The 671-nt window shown below is 41.7% G+C and overlaps 1 protein-coding gene across 1 annotated transcript in view; it reads left to right on the top strand.

The window, feature by feature from the left end:
* LOC104699377 (calmodulin-2/4-like) overlaps positions 1–671 on the top strand; it is a gene marked incomplete at its 3' end in the record, with an annotated part of 4,599 nt that extends 3,928 nt beyond the window's left edge. The window contains exon 3 of the mRNA XM_010414690.1: positions 304–671. Within this exon, the coding sequence (XP_010412992.1) occupies positions 304–671 (368 nt within the window). The remainder of the gene's footprint in view (positions 1–303) is intronic.

The following is a 671-nucleotide window of genomic DNA, read 5'->3' on the forward strand; positions in this document are numbered from 1 at the left end:
CCCCCCCCCCCCCCTCTCTCTCTAATCGTACATGTTTGATCTTATTCGAATACATTCGATTTTAGTTTCTGCTCTCTCGATCGTTTATTGTGACCGATCCATGTTTTAGTTTCTTTTTTGTATCATAATTAAATTGAATTCTAGGATTTTACTTTGCGATTCGCAGATGCAAGGATCGATCTGTGTAGTTTCCTTGTTTTTCAAAAGCGATTTGCGATCCTTCATCCTGTGTTTTAGATTGACTTTTGTTAGCTTAGAGAAAATCTAAATTGGATTTGGGCATTTTTGATTGAATTGTTGTAGGTTGCATTACCACAAAGGAGCTAGGTACCGTGATGCGATCCCTCGGTCAAAACCCAACCGAAGCTGAGCTTCAAGACATGATCAACGAAGTCGATGCTGATGGTAACGGCACAATTGATTTCCCTGAGTTCTTGAACCTTATGGCTAGGAAAATGAAGGACACTGACTCTGAGGAAGAACTCAAGGAAGCTTTCAGAGTCTTTGACAAAGACCAGAACGGTTTCATCTCCGCTGCTGAGTTAAGACATGTCATGACTAACCTCGGCGAGAAGCTAACTGATGAAGAGGTTGATGAGATGATTAAGGAAGCTGATGTTGATGGTGATGGTCAGATCAACTACGAGGAGTTCGTCAAGGTTATGATGGCC

This window comes from Camelina sativa, chromosome 6 (genome assembly GCF_000633955.1).
Source record: "Camelina sativa cultivar DH55 chromosome 6, Cs, whole genome shotgun sequence".
In the NCBI taxonomy this organism is placed as follows: domain Eukaryota; kingdom Viridiplantae; phylum Streptophyta; class Magnoliopsida; order Brassicales; family Brassicaceae; genus Camelina; species Camelina sativa.